Source organism: Trichosurus vulpecula, chromosome 5 (genome assembly GCF_011100635.1).
Source record: "Trichosurus vulpecula isolate mTriVul1 chromosome 5, mTriVul1.pri, whole genome shotgun sequence".
NCBI classification, from domain to species: Eukaryota; Metazoa; Chordata; class Mammalia; order Diprotodontia; family Phalangeridae; genus Trichosurus; species Trichosurus vulpecula.
In genome coordinates, this window is record NC_050577.1 from 192804115 (window position 1) to 192827807 (window position 23693).

A 23693-nucleotide genomic window follows, 5' to 3' on the forward strand; every position below is an offset into this window, starting at 1 on the left:
GAACTCACTTGCCCTTGCTGTACACTTTGGGTTCCCCGATCCCTGATTCTTCTCCATTGACCCAGATGCCTACAAGTCACAGAATCATAAAATGTTAACACTGGTATGAACCTTAGATAATATCTAGTCCTCCAATTCTGCCCTCCCAGGCTTCTATGGCTTGAGTCACTTTTCCCGCCAGGCACCATGATTACTCTGAAGCAGATCTCTCCCATGAAGCCTTGCAGTTATGTTTATAAACCCCATGGCCTCTGTAAAGGAGATCCCTGAACAAACATTTCTAGGGCCATCTGTTCTTAGCCTCTCTGTTAATTTCTGGGACATAGACCTGGCTCTGTGTAGATTTAAAGGGCCAGGTCTACTTTTCTATCATGGATTCAGATGTACACTTTGGAACAGAGAAACTTAGGAAAAAAGAATAGGCAAAAACTGTCCTTTCTTCTACACTATCCTTCAGGGACACTACAGACCCCCACATGGTATAAAAAAGGTAAAATTAGAGGGTTTGCACATAATTTAAAAAAAACAATGATTCCTGACTATGAAGGAAGAAAAGGCATGTGTAAAAAGGTTCAAAGAATAATATATTTAGTTTAAAAATGCAATTTTATTACATACTTCCCCTGGAAATTGTTCAACAAATATTCCCTGTCAATTAGCATTTATTTGTATGAAATCAAGAATAAATTAAAGTTAAGTGCATTTATAATCATAAGTAGCCTCTGCATTGTTTGTACTTGGCTAAATTGTCCTTTGTTGTTTCAGTCACATCCAACTCTTCATGACCCTTTTTGGATTTTCTCAGCAAAGATACTGTCCATTTCCTTATCCAAGCTCATCTTACACATGAAGAAACTGAGGCAAACAGGGCTAACTGTCACCTAGTTGCCCTATATTGTTACTAATTATCTAGGAAATAGGTTATGCAAAGGGAAATTTTGTCAAAGCCCTTGACAAATGTTCACAAATCTTCAGTTTAGTCAAATCTGGATTTTATTGAAGGTTTTACTTAAGTTGGTAAAATAAATGCCCTTACAAGAGAATTCGTAGCAGTGAGCAAAACTAACTGTCCCCTCTTCATTTCTTTTTATGGCCTCTATGTTCCCTCTGTCTCTGTCATAATAGATCTCATTTTCGTAGCATTTCCTCATTGTGAGAGAGTCTGTGGGGTATTATTATCCACATTTTACAGATGAAGAAACTGAAGCTCAAAAAAATTTTGGAATCTTTTGATACCAAGTTAAGTCCCCTTTTCTCTAAACCACACTCGCCTGCCACAGAGAAGAATGCACTCAGACAAAGCCCATCAAAACAGATACCAAGGGAAGAGACAGTCTCGTGCAAGAGGGAAAAGATGAAAAAGAAAAGGTCGAAGAAGAGATTAGTTTTAGACACATTGACCTTGTGGATATGTCCAGAAAATCCCTAGAATGTTAAAATGTAGAAAGAGCAAGGACAATAAAAACCAAAAAGAGACTTCTGGATGTGACCACTGACCTCCTTCAGTAGAACGTTCTGAGGAAAATGGGAAGACAAGGATCATGAATGGAGGGGGTTGAGAAGAGGATCAGTGAGAAGACAATGGAGGCAGGGATGCATAATCAAGAAGTATGATCATAAGAGAGTTGGGAATAAAATGTGCTATAGAGAGAAAGGTGCTGTGGATAACTGGGTGGTTGTTTTTTATCATTTACTCATTCAACAAACCTTTACAGAATGTTTACTATATGCTAGGTGTTGAAGGAGGCACAAAGATTGATGTCAATTAATGATGATTCTGCTCTTCAAGGAGCTGAAAAAGAGAAGACGGATAAAAGCAATATTATGGGAAGTAGAACTGATTGGATGAGGAAAGATCCAAGATGACTCAAAGGTTACAAGCCAGGGTGACTGGAAGAGTAATGGCGCCATTATCAGAAATGGGGAAGAGCTGGTTTTATGGGGGAAATGGTAAGTTTAGTTTTAGACATGTTGACCTTGAGGGGGTGATAGGGCACCCAAGTGGATACACCCAGGAAATTACTAGAAACCCAAGTCTTGAGTTCAGAAGAGAGATCAGAGCCAGGGACAGAGACTGGGAGTCATGCACAGGGGTGATGGTTAAAGTAATGGCAATATATAAGACTGTCAAGAGGGAAGTATGTAGAGAGGGGAGAAAGAAGAGCAGAGAAATAGCCCTAGAAAGGGGATTGAAACAGAGATGATGCTAACTAAAGTCCAAAAGGTGGGACTTCTTGGAACAAAGACAGTACAAAGACCCCACCCACCCTCTCCCAACAAGCTTCACATTAGCTTGGGAGGCAGTGGACTCAGAAAGCCAGTGGCAGGGTCTTCCTGCCTCTTTCCTGCACATAGTTGCTGAATATCCCTAACAAAATGCTGGCTCCTCTCTTGTTATTTTTGGAAAATAATCACTTCCTTCCAACTTTCTCCCTCCTGGTTAATTTCTGTGTTTCAAACTGTGACTCTGGACACGTTACTTCAAATTTGTCAAGGTCTGAGATCTCCATTTTGTGATTTCCTTCCCATTTCCCAATTTCTCTAGAAGTCAATGACTTAAGGCCCCAACCTCTGCCAGCCTGTATGTTGCTCTTAATTCCTCCTCTATCCTCCTACCCTGACCTTACCCACCCCTGTTCTGGCATTCATGTCATCTCTGGACACGATGGACTTAACTGTGATCATTAAAGACAATATGAATGCTACTGGCACCAAGACCAGTCCCTGGAAGAGACATCTATATTTTCTTCCCCTGCCTCTCTGCCAGATCTGTTTACCTGCTTACTTGAGGCTTTAGTGCTCAGGGTAGATACATTTGATAAAAAAAACCTACTATGTAGAACCACAAGTTGCTAGGAAAACTCCAAATCATGAAATCCTAAAACTACTGAAATAGACAGAAACACAAAGAGCAGTATAGAAACAGAGAACAGACTAGAGAGGAAATTTCTGAAAGTATGTCCTTTGAAGAGAATGGAGACATAAATTCCAGCACACCCACTACATCCTTAGTGATATATAGCTCTAATGTAGTATCAAGTAGGAAAATTCCTCCTTGCTTATTTGTCTAAGCCCCTTTCACCCCTTGTTCACAAGAGACTCCTAGTATTGATTGAGGATACATAGCCTATGAAAATAAGACTTGAAAATATTATACCACAAATGGAGCTAGAGACCAGCCAGTATGTATTCCTCTAGAGAGAACCACATGAACTGAGAAACCAGTACCAGATGGAACTAGAAAAAAAGAGATAGAACCCAAGGTCTGAGACAGGAGAGATGGAGCTTTAATAAGAGGCAAGGATTCTAGAGATCACCTGAAGATGGGATGGAGAATTGGAGCTCCCATGAGAGAAGGAAGGGTTAAGGTTAGGGTTGTAGCCTTAGGTCAGCTCTTTTAGTCTGGGTGAGGCAGAGAATTTTTTTCTCTTTTTATCCCTAGTACTTAGCACAAAGACCCAAAGGGGAAGAAGGTTTCCTACTACCAGGAACTACATGCACAGAGAAACAACTTGTACATAACTCCTTTTTTGATGATACTGTGAGTGATATGGACTGTATAAGTCCCAAGGAAAGGTGAGACCTACCAGAGGGGAGAGGAAAGTTCTAATGATGATCCAGAGCCCTGTTCTTTTTGTTGTTGTTGGGTTAAATAAAAATCTGTCGCATACTTAATGTCTTCTTAGCCTGAATATTTTCTGGAGAACTCAGAATAGTATGGGAAGGAAACAAAATGAGCCAGATGCTGAATATTTAGGATTTCCCTGGGTGGAGATGTGGGCCAGAAAGATTTTGTGGGAGACATAAGCCAGATACCAACATTGTCAGGGATCTTTGGGTAGAGGCATACACCATAGTGACCATGTATCAGAGGCCATATTCAAGGTATACCTGGGTCTGAGCAGGACCCAGAAAAAAAAAAGATTATATAAATAATTTAAGCACACCTATGCACATGACCTCAAGAGTCAAGTCATAAATTCATCCATCCCTGTGGATCTATGGGCCCAACCCTAAGCACTTCTGGACCATTCTATGTAACCTGCAGTTAAACTCTAATACACACACACACACACACACACACACAGAGTCTTGTATAACTGAGGGGGTAAACTTCTTGTGAGCATGGATTATCATGGCTTATTTTTTTTCTTTTTTTCTCTTTATATCCCTAGCACTTAGCACAGTGCTTGATACACAATAAGCACTTTTTTTAATTCATTCATTTGTTCATTCATTCATGAAACCTTCTTTGAATCAGTTTACCTATCTCTGTTTCTTGACACCAAGTACATTCAAATATACAATTTGTAGTAATCAATCATAATGGCACAGAGTATATATGGGGGCATGGAGGATGGAGAAGGATTTGGTTGGGAAAATAGAAAAGAAAAACAAAGACGAGTGAGAAAAACAGCAAGACATGACAATTTAACAAATATGCTAATTATCCTAAGCATCTTGATTATAGGCTACGTAAAAGTTTAAACAATACCTAAGCTATAAATTATAAACTCTAGCATGCCTGATACAACGAACATTTCATTACAGACTGGTGTCTAACTGAAGCATCAGGGAAGTCATGACCCCATTATTCTGGCAGAAAAAAGCCATTTGGGAGCACAAAGGGATTGAGAAAGGGAGGAATGCGGAAGTAGCAGAGGTGAGTAAAGAAAGGAAGCTGGAAAGGAAGGAGAAGGGAAGTGAGGAAAGAGCAGGCAAAGAAGGGGAAGAAGAGAGGGAAAAGGAGAAGAGAATACTGTTGGAGACAGGGGAGGGATAGAAAAGACAGAGAACACAATGCTGGGTCTACACACACACACATACATACATCTACTCAAAGGATCATCCTGAGAAACCAGGATGTTGTAGCCAGAGATTTGCTCACCTTCTTTTGGAGGAGAGGCCAGCAGACAGGTAAAAAGAATACAAAAGAGAAAAAAGTGAGTGACAAAAAAGAAAATCAGACATTGATATAAACAGAGGAGCATAAAGGGAAAAATATGAGCAAAACAGAACGACTACCAAATATAAGTAGCAGGAGGCCCTCTATAGGGACAATATGACCAAAGAAATCTTGGTTGAGGGGAAGTAGAGATGGAAGCCAGCTTAAGAATAAAGATTCCAATATTGGAGTGACTAGTAGTCAATTAAAAGGCAATAGAGAGAGGAATGCATTGAGTAACCAAAAACACTAAGGTTGCAATTAAAAGGTTAATTTTTGACATTTTGACAAAATTTGACATTAATCCTTTCCCTCACCCCAAAAAACTGATACTTCAAGTATATCATCTATTTATGTACTTCTCCAATAGTGACTATTCATATCTCTCCCTTCTCTATATTTTGGCAGAGTACAGCATTGTCTGTTTTGAATAGTTAATACCTAAGGACAGGAGTCATGTCTTTCTAATTTTTTTTTTTTTGCAAAGTACCTACCACTGTACCATGTATGAGGAAAGAATGCTTCTTGATAATGGTGATGGTACAAATAGTGACAATCCCAGTGGTGACTGTGATGACAGTGATGAGGGTGAGGATAATGGTGGGGACAATGGTGAAGGAGATGTGGGTGATCATAGTGATAGTGGTGGCAAGGGTGAGATTCAGAGTAGCGATAGCGATGTTGATCATAATGATTATGATTATGGTGGTGTCATGATGTTGAAGATTATGATTATGGGAGAAGGAATAGGACCTATGATTTCACCCGTAAAGGGAACGCTGCTCAAATAAGATGTCCCCTTCCTATGGTAAAAATTCTTAAAAGCTACTACTGACAGACCCTCATACTCAATAATACTTAATTAGCATATTGGTTCCCCTCTGAACAAGTCTCTTCTTATACGTGAGGCCTACTCTTGGTATTTGGTGGCCCATGTGATTGAAAAGGGTATGGATGATGGGGATCTCTGTTAGGAAGACTTAAGCCAAAGAGAACAGCAGCCTGTACCACCCTCATTCTAGTGTCCAGCTTCCCAGAGAAGCAGGTAGCAATGCGGAAGGCCCAAAGAGGAAAGGAGAGGGACAGTTCAATGTTTTTGGCTTCATCACAAGCACAGGTCCATGGCAGGTCCTCTTCTTGCCTCCAGGAGAGAGCCCAGCATAGTGACAAAGGACTCAAGATATTCCTTGCCACTAGCTTCTGGTATACCAGTCAACAGGCATCTGGGAAGAAGACTCCACCCATACTCCCCAAGCAGGGCAACATACTCCATGTCCCCAGAGCCATGAGTATGAGTTTAATTCCACAAAGCCCACATCCCACCTGCCTCATTTGACAAACCTCAACCCTCCCCCTCTCTCTCCAGCCCCTGAGCCTTCTCAGCCTAGAAGCCTGCCACACTTACTTTTTTGGTGGGGACTTTGATCTTCAGGAATTCGGCCTCTCGGGTCAGCACCTGCCATGGGGCGTGTATCCGGACAAAGCTGGACCCCTGGCTCTTGGTCTGTAATGCACAGGAGAGGAAACAACAACGTGAACACGAACAGGTGCTTAAGCTTAAAATCCCAGCCTTCCATTTCAGAAGCCTAGAACTAAAACTTGGATGTAGTTCAGTGAGGGAAAAAAAATTCAGTGGTCTGGGAACCAGGAGACCTATTTTCTAGTCCTGGATCTGTGAATAACTTGCTGGGAGACCACAGGCAAGTCAATTCACATTTGTGAATCTCACTTTCCTCAACAGTAAAATGAAGGTGCTGGACCAGATTATTTCTAAGGTTCCTTACAAGCACTAACATTCCAGTCGCAAGATTTAGAGCCAGAAGGGATCCTAGATATGATTCAGCACCAGCCTCTCATGTTGTAGATTGGAAAAGAGAAACTGAAAGGCATTAAAAGAGTAGTTTAGGGTCACACCAGCAAGTAAGTGCACGTAAGAAAAAAAGCCAGGATTTGAACCTTTGTGAAAAGAAGGGATATCGAAGGTCATCCTGTGTCACCTGTATCTGAAGAGGAACCCCCTTTACAATACAGCCAGACTGCACTTGAAAGTTTCTGGAGGTTGAGAACTCATCCACTATCTCCCAAGGTAATAACTAAAGGCAAAAATGAGCCAACTAAAGAGATTCATTTACAAGTTCCCCTGCCTTCCTCCAAAATTGACTCAGGTCAATGGAAACCCAGGGCTTCACTTCTGGGTCATAGGGTTACATAACAAAGCACATTTTAATTCCTCTCTGTCAAAATGGGCTTAATTTGAGTGAAATAAAAATGCATATGAACCTGTATCTGTGATTTCATCAAGGGGACCACCCTTACACCAAAGTACATTATAACCCCTCTGCACCTTAGTGAATGTAAGTAACCATGGGCAACAAAAGCACTTTAGTAAGTATAAATAGCCACAGCCAACAAAGGCATCACCAGGTGTCACATCTTCCAGTGATAACTTACTTAAGCATTATCAGACAACAGACCTATAATCCATAACCTAGTTCAGGGCTGTCCAAAATACAGCCCAAGAACCACATGTGGCCCGCAGTGTGATTTTATGTGGCTCGCCTGTGGGTTTTAACTTTCACGAACAAAAAAATAAAACAATAATTTACATGGAACACGTATTAGATTTTTTTAATTCTATCACTAGTAAATAACCTCATTGATGTTAATTTTCTTTGATGTTTTTAAGCAGTATTACGGATGGAACATATCACATGGAATTTTCAATGCATCTGTGGGATATGTTCCATCTGCATGATACAGACTAGTCAGTATGCACCTACCTTTATACTGTTGTGTTGTCGCTTTGTTGTTTTTTGTTTGCTTTTGCACTTCAGGCCTTTGCCTGTCATATTGATGACGCATGTTCCCCCACTTTCTTTTAGTGTACTATATTTTTTATTCTGGGTGCGGCCCTCGAATGATTATTTTATTTTAACGCGGCCCTAAGATAACCTAAGGTTGGACAGCCCTGCCCTAGTTCCTACTCAAAGTTATATCTATCAGAGCATAGATCCAGAGCGCAGAGCCTCTGAGACCTACTATATCATGATGAAGACACAAAGTAAAACTTTTTGAAGTTTTGAAATAAGCCTGAAGTAAATCTGTTTGCACAGGCCTTCAACAATGGCCACGCTTTATTAATGCAAAAGCTTCTCCACAAATCACTGCAACAGGGAACTGCAAGAACTCAAAAGGTTAAAAGGAAAAAAATAAACAGGCTTACAGAACTCAAAGGGAAAAAAAAAACATTTCACTATAATACAGCAAGCCCTGTCCTATACAGTAGCACCTCTTTCTCTTCACTTTCACCCTATCTTTACCTAATGTAAATCCTTTAACAAGCAATTGTGTATTTTTAATGAGGCTGTTTTGGTGTTAGGCCAGTAGGTGTATAATCCGATTCAATCCAAGCAATGATTTATCTAGTACCGACTATGTATAAGGCAAGGTGTTAAGGGCTAGAGACAAAAAAACAAAAAAATGAAAAACAGCCCCAGCCCTCAAGGACCTTACTATCTTTTTTTATGAGGAGGGGGGCAAGGGAGACGGAGAGAGGGGGAGCAGGATGGAAAGGGGAAAACAACATATAAATAACACATGAATTACATTTGGGGGTTAAAGCAGTATGAGAAAAATTTTTGTTTCCTTTACTTTAGGGATATGGTGAGTGAATCTTTCAGAGCTGTAACCCTGTAATCAATGCCAGAAGACTCTAGAAGAGGAAAGTAATAGTGGTTCAGCTGCTGTCAAATCACAGAAAGAAGAATATATTTGAAATTGGTCAACATGTGTGACACAGGTCCATTCATCTAAATTAAATCCAAAGAACCCACCTAGATCCAGTTGCATAGTTTCTAACAAAGATGGGAGATAACAACTTGTTAGTAATACTTCAGAAGCCCTAACTCCTGTCGTAGAATACCAGTTGAATGGGGTCTTGTTGATCCGTTTCCTCCAACAATGTGCCTAGGGTGGACTGCAATATTCTTTCAGTCTGAGCTTTATGTTGAGGTTGACAAAGCACAATGGTGAAAACCCATATCAAGTTCCAGCACATAAATTCTAGTTCATCTGAGGTAAACAGAGATCTGTCTTCCAAAACCACAGTGTCTAACGATCTTTGTTCTTCAAATAACTGGCACATAGTTGTAATTCTTGTGAAATTAAACTAAAAACACCAGGCTGCATGTAGTAGAGACCCATGGTATTGTAAGCAATAACAAAACAATTACAATTAAAAATTACCCAAAAAAATTTAATGGATTTAAGAATAGTTCAAGCCGGTTTCAAAGGGAAACTACAATAATTGAGGAATTGTCTCCTTGAAATGATGCTATAAAACCAATGAGTGGTCTGGCCCATGCCTTCCTTGTCACCTCCTAGAGAAAAAATAATTGCCTTTGGCAGGTTATGCAAAGTAATTTAGCATGAATTACATTCCTTGCAATCTTTTGAATAACAGAATCACTTCCAGGCCACCAAACGGAGCTTCCAACCAATAATTTCATGTAAACAATTACCAGATTTGCACATGTAATTAGCCAAAATAACATGAGATTAACATCTGGAATAATGCAACTTCCCTTTAGAAGGCATCTTTCACTAGTAGATAACTCACGTTGATGGCCTTTCCACATCCTGTTCAAGGTAGAGATCTATGATCTCACTAAGTGAGTGATGTGATGTGCTAGGCCTAAAGGGAGCAAGGAGATCGAATTTAAGAATTTCCAGCAGAAGTAGAACAAAAACTGGGACCTGAAGTAGCAGGTGACTTATGGTATTCAATATCCAGCATTGTTCTTCCAGGTCCTAAGCGTTGCATGGGAGGCTGTCACACTACCTACGTGTTGACATAATTAACTTTAGATTTATACTTAGAAAAGAATCCCACAAGAGGCATGGCTGTGGAATTTTTGGATGTCCAAGGAAATGGCGAGGAGTTCTTTAGCATTTTAGCCATAGCTCTATTTTAATAGTAACACTGCGCTTGAGAGATATTGCCTTAAGTGTTGCTTCAGGGTCATCCAGCCTTTGACAATTAAGAATAGCTCCATCGGTGAAGCATAAAAAGTAATGATCTGGGGGGCAGTTTCATTTCAGGAGTCACTCTCTCCCTACTCTACCCCCAATCAACAAAATGCAGTTCAATTCCTTTGTAACTTCTGGCCAAAGCAAGAAATACAAGAAGAATTTTATTATGCTATCCCACATTGTGTTTTCCCCACTTTCCAAGAAGCTGAAACACAAATGGCTGTCCCATACCGCGTCTGGAAGGAAAATGATGTTTGGGTGGTTGAGGGCACCACAATGCTCAAGGAAATTGGGAAGAGCATCCAGGTTTACAGAAAGAAATGTCTTCTATGTCAACTGCACGCAGTGTGGAAAAGTGAGGATGTAATTGTCCATGTGGATATTCACCATAGAAAGGTGGTTACTGCCCAGTTGAAACTGGGCAAAAATCATGAAAAGATATTTTAATATAAAGCCAGACCCCAACTATTTGAAAAGAAAAAACCACTGAGAAGATGTAAGAATAGGATGTCCTGGGGACACAATTGCTACTATGCTTTAAAAATTTTTTTTTTTAAATCTAGTTGTTGTTGTTTCAATGTTTATTCCAGAAGCATCTGTGGCATAGTAGAAGGAGCGCTGCATTTGCTATGAAAACCTGAACTGGAACCCCAGTTCTTCCATTTATTAGCTATTTTATTTTGGACAAGTCACCTATCATAAGATATAGATAACAATACTTACAATATTTATTCCGTAAGGCAGTGTGATAAGGATCAAAAGGCTTAATGGATACGAAGGGCAGCTGGGTGGTGTAGAGGATAGAGTGCCCAGCCTAGAGTCAGGAAGACTCATCTTCATGAGTACAAATCTGGCCTTAGACACTTCCTAGCTGTGTGATCTTGGGCAAGTCTCTTAACCCGTTTGTCTCAGTTTCCTCATCTGTAAGATGAGCTGGAGAAGGAAAATGGCAAACCGCTCCAGTATCTTTGCCAAGAAAACCCCCAGTGGGATCGTAAATAGTTAGGCACAACTGAAAATGACCAAACGAGAAGAAGAATAAAAAGTGCTTTATAAAATATGATATGGGGTACATGTCATTTATTACTAGCACAGACTCAGAAGTTTAAAAACTCCCCAAGCTTCCAGAAAATAAGTTCGACATCACAAAACTGTTCAAGGATGTGCAAAGAAGCTCAGTGGCATTTGCCTTTTCCTCAAAGAAAAATAAGTGATGGAAGATGTAATATCCATTTGTCAACAAATACTTATTAGGTGCCTACTGCATGCAAGGCACTCTATGCTAGATCTGAACCCATTACTTTTTAGTTTGGGTGGAGTAGAAATGAAGAGAATATGGTGATGTGATAGAAAGTGACCCTTGAAGTTCTAATTGCACATTTCCATTTTTTTTTTTGTATTTCGTTTAGATTCCTGAAATATGAATAAATAAGATAAGGGGTATTTATTTAGCACTTACCGTAGGCCAAGCATTGTGCTTTATTGTTATTCAGTCATTTCAATCATATCTGACTATCCATGACCCCATTTGGGGGTTTTCTTGGCAAACATACTGGAGTGGTTTGCCATTTCTTTTTCCAGCTCAACTTACAGATGAGGAAACTGAGGCAAACAGGGTTAAGTGACTTGCCCCAGGATCACACAATTAGTAAGTACCTGAGGCTGGATTTGAACTCATGAAGATAGCTCTTCCTGACTCCAGGCCCAGCACTCCATCCACTTCACCATCTAGCTGGAATGGCTAGGACCAAAGGGAATGAAGGCAATTTTCCACTTTAAGATCCTCATTCCTCAGAAAACATTCTAAGAAATATGCTATCAATTTCTTGTAGTTGGATTGTTCTAGTGGTATCAATACCACTTCCAATCCAATCTAACATATGGAATTCTAGACTATAAGGACTCCATGAAACAGTGAAAATTCTAAGAGCAAGAGAAATTACCAAAGACTGATGACTGAGGGGGCATAGTAACACAACCATCAGCAGTTGATAACATGAAATAGGCTGTTTCTATCTCCAGGAAGAACATCAGAAATTCCCTAAACTGCAGTCCCTGGATACAGGGGCGGCTGAAGTGAATAGTTCATAGTGCATTTGCAGCTCCTCAAAATTCCACCTACCACTGGGCTTTGGGACACAACTAGTGTATTTGAAGATCTCTTCTTCCCTTTTTCCACAACTACCCCCAGCCCTGGTTAAGGAATATTTGATTTGATTAACTACTGCTGTCCCTACTCAATTTCATCCCTTAGAGCAGAGGTATGTTTCTACTTCTCAGGTGAATCAGTAACTGAGAGGCAGTATGGTCACAGGCTTGGCCAAGACAGAAACAATTAATGTAATGCTTTTCTAATTATTTGGACTTATCTTTATTTTGTGAATTTTTGTAATTGTGTTGATATAATCCCTGTGTATGTCTTGGCAGGTAGACTTTCAAGTGTTTTATATTGTCCATAGACATTTTAAATGGAATTTCTCTTTCTGGCTCTTCCTGCTGGATTTAAACTAGTCATACCCTTTGATTCAGCAACTCCTTTACTGGAGTATACCCCAAAGAGATCAGAGGAAAATGGGAAGGACCCATATGTACGAAAATGCTTTTAGCAGCTCTTTTTCTGGTGGCAAAGAAATGGAAATTGGGAGGATGCCCATCAATTGCGGGATGGCTGAACAAATTATGGCATATGAATATGTTAAAATACTTTCATGCCATAAGAAACCTGAAAAGATATATATGAGTGAAGTGAGCAGAACCAGAAAAATAATTTATATAACAGCAATATTACGCAGATAGTCAACTTTTAAAGACTTTGTAAATCTGATCAACAAATGACCAACCATAATTCCACATGATTCATGATGAAATGTGCTATCCACCTTCAGATAAAGAGCAGAAGGACTCAGAGTGCAAATTGAAGCATATTTTCTTTCTTTTTTTTGGATTTAGTTAATTTGGGGATTTGTTCTGTAGAATTGTACATATTGATGATGGGTTTTGTTTTTCTTGCCTTCTCAATGGGTGAGGTAGATGAAGGCAGGAGGGAGATAATTTGGAGCTGAAAATAAAATAGAATTGGATTTTTTTAAAAAAGCAATATATAATGGAGATTTTAATGCAAAGACATAAATTTGATCTCAAATGTATCTGGAATATAGCCCTAATGAGATATGTGTTATTCAAAAGAAAAGTAATATGAGGAATACAGAGAAACATGTGAAGACTTGAATGAAAAGGTGTTGAGTGAAGAAAACAAAACCCAAGGAAAATAAGCAAAATCACTTTACTAATATTAACTAAAACAACACTACAAGGGAGCTGCACTTAATTAAATGCAATAATCAGAATCGATTCCTAATGACCAATGATGAAGCACACCTCCCTCTTCTAGTCTGAGGGATAAGGAACTATAGACACTAAGAATAATATATGTTGTCAAATTTAGTAGTATGTCCATTGGTTTGACCTAAATGATTTTCTTTGTGACAAGGAAAGATTTGGACTAGCAGAAGGGTCTAGGAAATACAAGATGTCTTTTCTTTTTAATAAAGAAATCTTGAAAATGTAGTAAGAAATTGTCTAAAGAATTGTCTAAATAATATAAAGAGGGAACTCATGGAGAAACTTTCATTTTAAAAAGAAATGAAGCAGGGGCTGGCAATAATCAAAGAATACAAAAGATCACATACAAAAAAGTGGACATAAACCTGTTAAGAATAGAGTCAAGAATATTATAAGCAATCTGGGAGAGCAAGAAATAGCTTACCTGTCAGATTTATGCAGAAGGGAAGAATTTATGACCAAACAAGAGACAGCATTATGAAATGCAAAATGGATAATTTTGATTACATTAAATTGAAAAGTTTTTGTACAAACAAAGCCAATGCAACCAAGATTAGGAGGGAAGCAGAAAATTGAGAATTTTTACAATCAGTGTCTCTGATAAAGGCGTCATTTCTAAAATATACGGAGAACTGAATGATATTTATAAGAATACAAGCCATTCCCCAATTGATAAGTTGTCAAAGGATATGAACAGGCAGTTTTCAGAGGAAGAAATTAAAGATACCTTATAGTCATATGAAAAAAATGCTCTAAATCACTATTGATTAGAGAAATGCAAATCAAAACAGCTCTTAGGTACCACATCTCACCTTTCAGATTGGTTAACATGACAAAACAGGAAAATCATAAATGCTGGAGAGGATGTGGGAGAATTGGAACACTAATACATTGTTGGTGGAGTTGTGAACTGATCCAACCTTTCTGGAGAGCAATTTAGAACTTTGCCCAAAGGGCTATAAAAATGTGCACACCCTGTGACCCAGCAATACCACTTCTGGGGCTGTATCCCAAAGAAATCATACAAGTGGGAAAAGGATCCATATGCTCAAAAATATTTATAGCAGCTCTTTTTGTAGTGGCAAAGAATTGGAAATCAAGGGGATACCCATCAATCGGGAAATGGCTAAACAAGTTGTGGTATATGAAGGTAATGGAATACTATTGTGCTATAAGAAATGAGGAGCAGGCAGACTTCATAATAACCTGGAAAGACTTGTATGATCTGATGCTGAGTGAGGGGAGCAGAACCAGGAGAACATTATACATTATACACAGTATCTGTGATGACTAACTTTGATAGACTTGGTTCTTCTCAGCAATGCAAGGTTCTAAGACAACTCCAAAAGACTTATGATGGAAAAAAGGATTCACTTCCAGAGAAAGAATTACAGAGTCTGAATGCAGATTGAGACAAACGATTTGCTCTCTTTTTTTGTTTTTGTTTTGTTTCTTCTTTCTCGTGGTTCATTCCACTGGTTATTCTTGGTCTTCTTTACAACTTGACTATTGTGAAAATATGGTCAGTGTAAAGGTATATGTAGAATCTATATCAGATTGCATGCCATCTTGGGTGGGGAGGGGGAAAGAGAGGGAGGGACATAAAATTTGCCACTCAAAAACTTGAGGAACTGAATGTTGTAAACTAAAACTAAAAATTAACGAATTAATTTTTTGAAAATAAACTGACCAGAGCTCCAGGCAAAAAAAAAGAAAGAATAGAGTCAAGAACACTAAAGCTCAGAATCAGTTGAACAAAAAATACTGAGGAAAAATAAACATGTTGCTGTTGTTTTTAATTATACTAAAAAGAGTAGATAAAAAAGGGACAGGATTACTTAGTTCAGAGTATGTGGGAAGATGACAACGAATAGAGAATGAAGGCAGAACTACCCACTTGAGTTCAACAAATCAGCTTCATCAGTAAAAGATGTGAGGTGTGGCTAGACGGAAATTTGTCTGAAAAAGCTTTAGAGGTTTTATTGAATGAAACGTCAGTATTATTCAACAGTAAGATACAGAAGCCAAAAAAGATAGTGTGACCTTAAGCTGCTTTAAAAGATGCATAATGTCCAGAATCAGGAAGGTGAAAATTCCACTATGTGCTGCCATGAGTGAAATGTTCTGGGCACTTCGTGTTAATGAGGACATTGATAAACTAAAGAGAGGCCAGACATGTCAATCAGGATGGTGAAGGTTCAGAGATTACACCGTATGAGGGGCAACTGAAGGAACTGGGGATGTCTAACCTAGGGAAAAGAAGCTGTCTTCAAGTATTTCAAGAACCATCAAGCAGAAGTTTAGACCCCTAGAGTAGAATTAGGAACAATGGAGAGAAGTTCCAAAAAGGCAAATCTAAACTTGATGTCAAGAAAATCATCCTCAAAACCATCCCAAAGTAGAATGGGCTGTCTCAGTAGTCAGTTGGTTCTCCCTGATTGTACAGATTAAATGAATGAATAAGCATTTGTTAAGCACCCACGACATGACAAGTACTAGAGATACAAATGCAAAAGTAATATAGCCCCTGTCCTCAAAAAAAAATTTAATTAATGGAATACAGGGAGGCAAGTTTTGGTCTAAAGATTCATAGGAGTGGTGAGCATAACCATAGGACACTCAGCTGCCATACCCTTTTCCAGTGGCAATGTGATCTGATTACTATTCCCAGAGGAAGGAAGGGGACTTAGAGGGTGGCAGCAAGACACATGATAAAATGGTCAGGTAAGCCTTGCATTCTTGGCGGCTGGCTGGATAGAATGTGAAGCAGGTGTGGGGCCTGTTAGGTGAGTTTTCACTGGCTCACCTGCCAATTAGGACAGCTCAGGCTTAGAGCAGAGTCCCTAAGCTGTGAGTGGATTAACTAGTGGGGAATAGAGGACTGGGGAGATAAGGTCTGACAGTCCAGTCCAGAAGCTTGCTGTATAGAGAGAAAAAGAGGAGACAGCAGCAGGGCAGATGGCAAGATGCCTATGTAAGCTCTGATTTCCCCGTAGATGACTGAATACAAGGTGAAGAACAAATGTCTTCAAACAAACAAAGGCTGAATGAGCATATGGAAATATCATGTAGGATATTTGTGCTCATGTATCATTTGGGATGGTGGCTCCTAAGGTCCCTTCCAATTCTAAAATTAATGTGATTTTCTTTTTGTATGTGTCACAACAGAAATATGTTGGCCATTGTACATATAGCAAATGGAGTCAGATGCTAAGGAATCCTAACTTTCAGAGATATTCATGGTGTAATCACCCCCCGCCAGAATCCTGACATCATTTTAATATCAAGCCTAATGGAAAGGGAAATTGAGAATGGCAGAGCTAGACATCCTTCTTGGGTGGTAAATAACTTACTTACAATAAAATATGATCAACCATGAATAACTTCAATCCAATAGTCATTAAGTACCTAGCACCATAAGACACTTTGTTAGGTACTATGGATACAAAAATGAAAAATGACCCCGTGCCTGCCCTCATGGAGTTTATATTCTAGTAGGCAGATAAGACAAGGACATAAATGCATATGATACATGGAAGAAAGTAAAAGCAGCAAAGAAAACATACAAAATGCTCTACAAATTCTTGAGGAGGGATAAGAACCCTCAAGCATTTACTATTAAATCTATTATATCTCCTTGAACACTGTTCCCATATTTCTTTCAGTATCTCGAAGAATCTTTTCCAGTTCCAAAATCCTGTGATTCCATAATTGCCTCTTGCCTTTCTTGAAGTCCTCCTGGAAATCAGTGTATCATAGCAGGAAAAAAAATTCTGGATTTGGAGTGGAAGGGCCTGGATTCAAATCCTAGCTCTTCAATTATTTAACATCTCTGAGCCTCATTTCTTCATTAGTAAAATGAGATATATGGATTAAATCAAAAATCCTGTGCATTTCTCCTGTTATAAAACAAATATCACCCACACTCAAAGATTAAACTAAACAAAAGTTATAAAAATCACTGTTTCTTCCTGCTGCCATTTCCCACTATCTCCAACTAAGTACAAGATTTTACATGGATCAGATCAGCAAGTCTAACACCTCCTGCACAAGATGTCAGCTTCAATTTACTCAAATGTGGCTATGGTACCCCTGTCCCTCCTGATCTTTTCGTCTGCCATGTCTTTGAACTCACACTCACTTGTCATGAACTCAAGGCCCTTCACCAATCTGGTTGTTCTCCTTTTAATCTTAATTAACTCTCAATCTTAATTAATTGTAATTAAACTTAATTAATTCCATCTTAAGCCATGATGCCCAGATAAGGTCTGACAAGGGCAGAGTACAGTGAGATTAACACCTCCCTTTTCCTAGAAGCTACACCCTACCTAATACAGTTTAAGACTACATTAGCTCTTCTTTGGCTGCCACATCACCCCCTCCTCCCTGACTTATACTGAGCTTAGAATCCACTAAAATGCTTAGGTCTTTTCACAACTAATGCTCTCATTATTTCTTCAGAGTTCTCTTGAACTACTATCATAGATGCCTCATGCATCTTATATTTACAGAATTGATTTTTTGAACCTAAGTGCCAGACTTTACATTTACATTTATCCTTATTAAACTTCTTGTTAGATTCAGCCCAGTGCTCGAGCCTGCCTCCATCATCCAGCTTAGCGATGCCTTCCAACTTTGAATCAACCGCAAATCTGATGACTAGACCATCTAGGGTCTTTATCCAAGTCACTGACAAATATGTGAAATAGAACAGGAACAAGGAGAGATCTTGTAGTCTCTTTTCATCAGTGGGTAGATACCCAAGCTTGCAGTACTCCTATCTGACTTCTCATCTTAAGACGAGAAGGGGAGGAAGTGGGATCCCTCAAGTTTGCATCAGTGTGAACTATGAACAGATGAAATGAAGGTACAGTCTTCCAGGATTATGAGTCCATGCACTTTGTATCTTCAGTAGTAGAAGAAGAAGGATCCTTCTTGATTTTTTATTTTGATCTTAATTTTTCCTGGCCCAGACTCATGAAATGGGGAAATAAAAATTCCATAATCCAGAGGACTTCACTATCCATATGACCACTAACTAACATGTGGAGATATTCAAACTGTAACATAATAAAATTATAAAATCTTTCTGCCTTTGAAGTTTAAAGCTTAAAACTTCACTCTGACATGTGGGACACCAAAAAGATAGTAGAAGGAGGATTTCACTGGGAACTGAATGACCTGGATCTGCTACTCACCATGTGACCTTGACTATATCAGTTATTCTGCCTAAACCTCAATTCCCTTATCTATGAAATGAAGGGGTTACACTAGATAATCCTTAATATTTGTGAACTAACATTTATTAAGTGTTTTAAGGTTTGCAAAGTGCTTTACATGTTAGCTCATTTGAGCTTTACAACTGCCCTGTGTAATGATACTGCATTTATTATTATCCCCATTTGATAAGGCTCAGAGAGGTCATGTGACCCTCTCCCCTGCTTACACAGCTCATTTTGGAGGTGAGGTTTCAACCAAGGTCTTTCTGACTCCCAATCCAGCAATCTGTTTACTATCTCAGACTGCCTCTGCATGGTCACTTCTCATTCTAAATACTGTGATGCCTTTAACTGACACTGCCAAAAGCCTTCAAAAGAACTCTGAAGAAATACGCTAAGACTAAAGGGAATTACACTACGAATGCAAAAGATTTTAAAAAGAAATTTTTTAAAATAACCTGTGGTTTGATCCTAGCTGACATAGATCCTATCCCTATGATGCTTGGGGCCATGGTTTGTAGACTAAATAAAAGTGACATAGACTGTCTGCAGAAGCTTGGGACGGAAAAAATGATCAGTCCAATATAGTTTAAGTAAAGATTCGCTTAGAGGCAGGGTGGTTGCTATTAATCCCTTCTGGCCTGAGAAGTATGATTTCAGGGTGATTATTATTACCATTATTCTCAGAAAAAGCCTTCCTCTTCCTCACTCGGGGGGCATTTCTTCCAGCAGATGAAGACAAAGCCCAGTTTGGAACGACCTCCCCCTACTCAGCCAAAACATTCCTTTCTACAATTTCATCCTGTTGCTCCAAGATCTGCCTGTTGAGTTCACCCTTAAACACACCTCTCCCCTCTCTGGCCTTGGGACTGTGGGCCCTCCCCTCAGGCCACATTCAGCCGTCTGGAAGAGGGGGTGGTCAACAAGAATACTAATTAAATCTGCAGATGATAACAAACTGGGCGGTGTTGCAAACAGCACCAGAGAGGATGGGGAAATAAATGAGAAGGAGCCTTAGGGACTTTCAAAAATATGGGACAGGAAATAACAAAATGAGATTCAATGTGGAAAAATGCAAGCAACTCTATCTGGGGGAAAATAATCAGAAACATAGACACTGGAGGGGAAGGGGAAACTGGAAAAGAGCAGGGTAGAACTAAGGGCAATGAGGGACAGAAAATGCTTGGGAGTTTAAAAGGCTTTAGCAATGGGGAGGGCGGTTAGGAATAGGAGAGAGAGGACAGACAGAATGGCTAAAATATTTTTTTGAATTCCTATGATTTTCAATCCTTAAGGTCTAACTCAAATCCCACCTCTTCCATGAAGCCTGTCCTGGCCAGTCAAACCTGCCTCCCCCTTCCGTGAACTCCTATAGCATTTATTGTCTGTACCATTTATTTTGCATCTAATAAATAGTATTGCCTTGGATTGTTGGTGTCTTTTCCTGTGCATATGTCTAATCTCTCCAACTAGATTGGAAGTTTCTTTAGTTCATGAATTTTGAATTCTTTTTTAAAAAAACACTCTCACAGCCCCTAACACGGTGCAGAATAATTATTGGTTAACTGACTAAGATACTGTACTGGTTGGGCTAGTTCTGGAATGGGGGTACTGGTATTAGCACAATACCTGGCACATAGTAGGTACTTAATGTTTATTGTTTGATCTCTGTAAGATCCTACCACCATGATGTCAAAAATGTGAGGAATGGGGGACAGAGGAGGATAAAAAAGACAGGGTTTATGGACTAAAAATATATTAAACATCACAAGGACAAGCATAGATCCCTGAGTCCAGCCACTCGAGACATTTGGACTCCATCCAACTCTGCTATCTTCTGCTCCATATCGCTCCATCTTCTCCGCAAGAATAGCACAAGATATTTTATCAAGAGCTTTGCTAAAATGTAGGCAGGAAATGAGATTAGTCTGAGACATGGTTTGTTCTTGATAGAGCCATGCTGACTTTTTGTAATCACTGTTTCCCTGTCTTAGATATTCAACAATCCCCTCTTGTAAACTGTCCAATAGACGGTTATTTGGAACTCCAATGGGATGGGGGGAAGCAGGGTAGACTGCAAACGGACTTAAAGATCATCAAGCCATCTACATAGAAATGATAATTAATCCACCAGGACATCATGAGGTCAGTGAGAGACAGAGACAGGCGGAGGAAGAAGAAAAGAGAGCCCAGGACATAATCTGAGAGTAGCCACTCTTAAGGAGTGTGATATGGATCATAAGCCAGCAAAGGAGATTGAGACTTCTACTTGAGAGACAGATACAGAGGGAAACAGAAAAGAGCGAAATCATGAAGACCCAGAGAGGAGAAAGTGCTCAGCTGGGTCCAAGGCAGCAGATAGGTTTTAAAGAACACTAGGACTGAGAAAAAACTATCAGGTTTGGTAATTAAGAGTAATTTTGGAGAGTACAGCTTCAGTTGAGCAATGAAGTCATAAGCCAGGCTACAAGCAGCTGACAAGTAGGAGAGGACCAGAAGTGGAGGCAGCAATGTGTATATAGCCTTTTTTTTAAAAGGAATTTGAAAAAGAGAAAAAATATGTAGCACAAAAAAATAAAAAATAAGTAAATAAATATGGAGAGGATGGTAGAGTCTAGTAAAGTGGGGTGTGTGGCTATGTTTAGAAAAAGATGAGGGTTGGACATGTTTGTGGGCAGTTGAGAAGAAACTAGTTGATAAGAGGAGGTTAATGATAAGGGTGGGGGATTTCTTCTCAAAGCCATGGGGATTGGCTGGGCCTTTGGATATGCTTGGGATGCCAGGACTCCCTAGGGACCACCCACCAGCCCAACTGTCCATGTTTCTGTTCCCCAGCCTCAGGCCAAGGCTGCACTAACAGCCCCACTTCAGCCAGTTCAGCCCAGTCCAGACTGCTCAGGCCCTTCCTGCCTCCATCTGTCCAACAGTAGATGCCACACAGCCCAGAAGGATCCACTGGTTTTTTTCATTCTTATAGTCTAAGCACCACTCATCTGTGGCCAACGCATTTGACTAGGCCTAGCGGAATAGCCTGCCAAATCATTAAAGGAAGTCTTTGGGATGAATAAGACCCTCTTCTGCAGGCAACTATAGCTGACAACTTTGTGGCCCAAGATCATTGAGGAATCAGTGGAATCTGCAGGCTTGAAATGTGTTTCAACCTTCTGATCCTGAAAGTTCACTTCTCAACCCTTCCCTCCTTAGAGAATGCATACCTCAGAGCACTGGAGAGCTGGACCATTTTCAAGGCAACTCATGACCCTGTCAATGTGGGAAGTAAAAGACATTGTGGTCCATCTAGAAGAAAATCTTTCCCAGAAGACAATTTTGATTCAAGTGACCCAATGGAGGGTACTATCAGTGGCCAGACCAGGCTGAGTCTTATATGAAAATACCTACCTCCTTCTCCGTTAAGATTGTGGCAAGGTTGGCCCCTGATGATACTACTACTAGACCCAGAAGAAGCCAGAGTTCTGGTGGAGAATCCTTACTTTTTCAGGGACTCATGGTCATACATTATAGGAAACATTCCTGCCTTCACTTCCTGCTCCATCCCATCGCAAGAAGAAACCTGCCAGTGGCATACACTATAGCAAGGCTAGTCCTTTATGGCAATGCCAGAGTTAGAAGAAGCTAGAATAACTCATTCCGGTTGAGAATCCCTATTTGTTATGATTATTCTTGGTCACACATTAATACAAATAAAACAAAATAGCCATATCTTCCCCTCCTAGCTTTTCCCTCCTGAGGAGAAGCCTGCCATTGGAGCCAACTTTGGCAAGATTGGACCTTAAAAGTGTTACTGGTCAGTTGTTGATAACACCATGTTGGGGTCAAAGTATAGTGTGCCTGACTGTGGCTGATCAGACCAATATGAGCTGGGAAAGGTCTAGCACAGGTCAAATTGTAACAACAATGCTACTTGCAGTTACTGTGGAGGTGTAAGGCTAATAACACCAGCACACAGGAGGGCTACTAGCACAGGTCCTTTGATCTGCTTTTCTAATGAAAGCAACTTTAAGGGGTTAACAATTTTACTTTAATTAAATATACGTATATCATTCATTTAGTTCAAGGAAAAAAAGTCAGCACCCTGAACTTCAGAGAAAACACAAACAGAAATTACAAGCAGAAATTACATAGAGCAAAATAACACTAATCAACAAATCTAGCCATCTGACCAAGACATTACATACAGAGTTACCAGAGAGAAAAGCACCAACATCTAGGTTTTTAAAGTCGGGGGACTCCAACAGCTACCCAGAGTCTCATCTGGTCAAATCACACAACACTCTTCCAATGAGTAAGCCCCAACCAAAATGCTAACCTCAGAGTATATGTATACTTCTTCAGGGTCAGAGGGCATCACAACCATGAGACTCCAACCCATGTGACCTAGGCCTTCCCATGACTTAAGCCAGTCATCAAAGACTCCCCATCCAATTAAAGACTCTTGATTTAAACAAAGACTCAAAGGCACTTGATTGCCTTAGTGCTGTGAAGCACTTCAAAGCAAAAAACAACAAAAAGTCCTACTTTACTTGCCACTACACAAACACAAATAGTTCATGTAAACATTTGGAGTGGAGATGGCTCTAAATTTTCGCATCTCACATTTCTTTTGAGCTACAGCAATTCTTCTTTGCTCATGAAGCGCAGTGCTTTGTTTGATATAGCACACTATGCTGGGTGGTCCTGTGCCTCTCATGGCTCACAATTGAAAATGTCCTTGTATCTCTTCTTCTGACTTCCACATGAAATATTTTGTGTATTGATACTACTACTAGACCCAGAAGAAGCTACTGGAACTCAATATTGATGAAAATCCCTACTTATGGTCCTCATGGCTACATTTTATATGAAACACCCATATCAACTCTTGCCCGGCTCTCTCCTCCTGAGAAAAACAATTTTCATAAAAAGCAGAGTATGGGAAAAACAGCCCCTCATAGTACTAATAGAGCTAGAAAAAACCACAACAACTCTTTCTGGCTGAGAATCCCTACTTTCTATGCTAACTGACACACATATATTATATAAAACATTGTTATCTTCCCTTCTCTGGACCTCTCTTCCTAAAGAAAAAAACTATAGATGAGAAGACTGTGTAGAGATAAAATGACCAACTGTTTTCTGGCCAGTGTGGCTGCCTACAC

At 39.7% G+C, this 23693-nt stretch overlaps 1 protein-coding gene across 1 annotated transcript in view; it reads right to left on the bottom strand.

The window, feature by feature from the left end:
* The window catches only part of ANO2 (anoctamin 2), a 536951-nt gene that overhangs the window by 424878 nt on the left and 88380 nt on the right, over nt 1-23693 (bottom strand). The window contains exon 3 of the mRNA XM_036759072.1: nt 6351-6449. Within this exon, the coding sequence (XP_036614967.1) occupies nt 6351-6449 (99 nt within the window). The remainder of the gene's footprint in view (nt 1-6350; nt 6450-23693) is intronic.